Raw genomic sequence first — 4,129 nt, 5'->3', positions numbered from 1 at the left:
CTTTCAAGACAAACTCTCTCAATTTCAAGAGATTTACAGCTCCCAAGATTCCAAATTCATTTCACATTACAGGTTCCCACAGCCCGTGTATTGGGGGGGGGAAGTCCATGCACATTTCACATTACAGGTTCCCACAGCCCATCTATTGCTTTAATGCGTTATTTGGGGGAGGAGGGGAAGTACCTAAACTCAGTATCACTAAATTTGTTCTAAACATCCCCCAACAAGAGTCTAAGGTGAACAATATTCAAAGGGAGACATTTGCCTCCCCAGCTCTGCACAAGCTTGGAGCTAAAAACATACCAGCCCAGCCCAACTTAACCTCCTGAAAGGTGAAGTAACAGGTCTGTACTAACACAGCCAAGAAACCCTATCCGTGGAACACATCATGATTTTAAGGGCCTGGCATAAATCACAAACCTACAGCAGATTTGACTTTGAGTGAAGACACTATGAAGGAATGCACAGGAAACTATACACACTCTGCCCAGTCTTGCTTGCCTATTCTTTTAAAATAGCAATACAACTGCAGAAAGCAAACAATTCTTATATACACATTAATACTTTACAATTATGCTTTGGGAAAGAAAAAAAAATCTTTACCGTTAAGTCAGCTAATTCTTCACTGTAATCCTCATGTTTAGTGACATTTGAAAAGGAGCGTAAAGCGCCTGTAAGACGAGGCAAGGCCATCTGTTACTCATTCAGTGATCCATAGGATGAGAAATCAAATCCCAGTTCAAGCACCTAGATGAGAACAAAACAAATAACAGGGCTGTGTTAATGCTACAAATACAAACTCGCATCACAAACTTGAAAGACCTTTTAGAGCAAGCAGAACTTGGCTGGCACTTCAATTAAACAAGTTTTAAAAACAAAATCTCTCTCAAAATGCTAATAATTAAGATTTAATAGAAAGGCACAGAGCGTAGGCAAGACATGGTAACATGCAGAGGTCACTCAGCAGGTTCTTCTTCTCTCTCCTCCCTAAAGAAAAGTTACCAGCGATGAGGCAAAGTGGCAATTGTTCCTTTAGAACCACTAACACAAGAGTATTATAATGCAATCTATGTAACTGAACTGCAGCTCGCAATAGCAGTAAGTGATGACAACCTACAAGAAGATTTCCTCTGAACCAGCCCACACTGGGACCTTCCAGGCCATTAACAGCCTCCAGCGCTGATGCAGGGGCATCCTTCTTGACAACCACCGAGCCATTTTTAACCAGCAAACAAGCAAAAAGAATTACAACAGGAAAAAAAGATCACAATATGTGTAGCGCTGAACTATTGTAAGAGATAAAGGGAATAAAATGGCTACCGGAAAATTGGGGAAAAAAAACATGCTTTGGGATGTTTTCATCTCACAACTGGGAGCACACACACACTGACACAGTGCTGGGCTCTCCCCAGCACTACAGCCTATTTCTGTGCCCTCTTATTTCCTGTGTGAAACCAGCTCATACAGCAAAACACAGCTGTTCTCCATCTGAACTTGTCCTTGTTCCAAGCCTTTTACTGAAACTATTCTCCAAGTTGTTTAATTTTGAAAGGTGCCCACTGTGGAATTGTTTAATGAACTCTAATGCACAGCTACAGTTTCTGATGGTAGCAGATAGATACAGATTTGGATTATTTTTGAAACAGCTAATGACACCATTACAAACCTAATGATCTGCATCATTCTTAGCATGCAAGACCACCGGCTAGCCAGAATTTAAATAACTTAAAAGAGAGTTAATAAAATGACTTTCCTTCCACATCCCCCCATCATCTACTGTACAGAACTTTAATCCAATTACCCTTAACATTTTTCTTCATTTAATGACTCATTTGTATTTTAGTTATCAATTTTGCAATACACCACAAAAGCCAAACCAGATGCAGCGTTCCAGTCACAGACAAAGAAATGTCACTGACTTGTCAGGTCTGCTTGCTTTCTCACCTCACATTAGATGCTTTTTTAGAAAAGCTATCACAGCAGCTTCGAGACAAACTTTATAGTGATGAAGCTACAAAATGGGGAAATACAAAATTTTTTAACTCTGAAGGGGACAGAGAGGACGTTTTCAAGCCTAGAAGCAGACATAGCCAAGCAACACTGAAGCTTTTGGGATGTTCAGTGGATATATGACACACAGGTCACAGAATGGTCAGGGTTGGAAGGGACCTCTGGAGATCATCTAGTCCAACCCCCCCACCAGAGCAGGGTCACCTACAACAGGTTGCACAGGACAGCGTCCAGGCGGGTTTTGAATGTCTCCAGAGGGGGAGACTCTACAACCTCTCTGGGCAGCCTGTTCCAGTGCTCTGCTACCCTCAAAGTAAAGAAGTTCCTCCTCATGTTAAGATGGAACTTCCTATGTTCAAGCTTGTGCCAATTACCTCTTGTCCTATCACTGGGCACCACTGAAAAAAGACTGCTCCCATCTACCTGGCACCCTCCCTTTAAGTATTTGTAAGTATTAATAAGATCCCCCCTCAATCTTCTTTTCTCTAGACTAAAGAGACCCAAGTCCCTCAGCCTTTCCTCATATGAGAGATGTTCTAATCCCCTAATCATCTTTGTCGCCCTTTGCTGGACCCTCTCCAGCAGATCCCTGTCTTTCTTGAACTGGGGAGCCCACAACTGGATGCAGTACTCCAGATGCGGCCTCACCAGGGCAGAGTGGAGGGGGAGGATGACCTCCCTCGACCTGCTGGCCACACTCTTCTTGATGCACCCCAGGATGCCATTGGCCTTCTTGGCCGCCAGGGCACATTGCTGGCTCATGGTCATAACAGCATAGCTCCTAGTGAAAACTGCCTGTGAACATTAAAGCCACTATTACAGAAGAGAAGTAATGTGTCTAAAATTTGAGAGAATCTAACCCGACCTTTTTGTGTTTGAACACAACAGGAAAGGTAAATCACTCTCATCCTGCTCCAATAACAGCATTGCTATTAGCTACCAAAGATCACTCCATTTTACCTATTTATTTGATACCTACACTCAAATACATTTTTCTATAGAATTATGGTCCTTTACAATAAAGTATAACAATGTAATTATAATGTTATTATCTTCACTATTCTTTCTGAAGTAACATGCACAGTAATTTATGAAAGTTCAAATACTTTTTAAACGTTCGCTTTTCACACACACTTTTAGGAGATTTTGAAGCACCTCCAGCAGGCTCATTTTTTAGGAAGTCGAGTTTTAAAGGAATGTTTCTTCCTCCTTTATTCATCGTGTTATTAATACTGTCTGAAATAAAAAAAAAAAATAAAAAAAAAAGGAACCTGCCTGCATCACACTGCCTTTAGAGTGGATCAGTTACTGCTTGTCTTCCCACAGCCACCATAAGGGTAACTAATCCATAGGACCATAGAATGGTTTGGGTTGGAAGGTACCTTAAAGATCATCTAGTTCCAACCCCCCTGCCATGGGCAGGGACACCTCCCACTAGACCAGGTTGCTCAAAGCCCCATCCAACCTGGCCTTGAACACCTCCAGGGATGGGACATCCACAGCTTCTCTGGGCAACCTGTTCCAGTGTCTCACCACCCTCACAGTAAAGAATTCTTTCTGATGTCACAGAAATACGCCTGTTTGCCTGCAGCTTGATGTGAAACATCTACCTACAAAATGACCCTGCTAAGGTTTTGGAACAAGGGCCTAAAAGGCAGCAGTGATTAAATCCCATTTACCAGGGCCCACATATTGAGATACAAGATGAACGTTTGCCATCCTTCTGCCCATTCCCCCTCGAGAAAAAGGTGTGAGAATAGGTACCACCTTACTTCCTGTTTGCAGAGGGACAAGTGGAATGGGAATTTAATCTTAAAAATATCTCCCCCCCCCCCATTAACCAACACAGTTTCCGTTAATCAAGTAAGAACCGTTTGGGCCCATTCTGCTAATGATTTTTAGGAAAAGGAACTGAAGTTTGATGATTCCCAGCACTATCTCCGACTTCCTGCCTCTTAAAAAAAACCCTTAATTTTCCACCAAGCCTCTCTTTCTAAAGCAGAAAAAGCAATATCCACCTTTCTAGAGCTTTGTGAAGATGAGAGGCAATAACTTTTAAAGGCTATTTTACTTCTTTTAAAAGCAAATGTGATTTTAACATTGAAACTTTTTATGAGAG

General features: G+C 41.9%; 1 protein-coding gene across 1 annotated transcript in view; it reads right to left on the bottom strand.

Annotated features, from left to right (window-relative positions):
- ASCC3 (activating signal cointegrator 1 complex subunit 3) overlaps positions 1-747 on the bottom strand; it is a 264,786-nt gene extending 264,039 nt beyond the window's left edge. The window contains 1 exon segment of the mRNA XM_009886755.1: positions 604-747. Within this exon segment, the coding sequence (XP_009885057.1) occupies positions 604-693 (90 nt within the window). The 5' untranslated portion in view covers positions 694-747.
- Between the last annotated feature and the right edge of the window lie 3,382 nt (positions 748-4,129).

Source organism: Charadrius vociferus, unplaced genomic scaffold, assembly GCF_000708025.1.
Source record: "Charadrius vociferus isolate BGI_N301 unplaced genomic scaffold, ASM70802v2 scaffold76, whole genome shotgun sequence".
NCBI classification, from domain to species: Eukaryota; Metazoa; Chordata; class Aves; order Charadriiformes; family Charadriidae; genus Charadrius; species Charadrius vociferus.
This window is presented reverse-complemented; position numbering and strand designations above follow the sequence as displayed.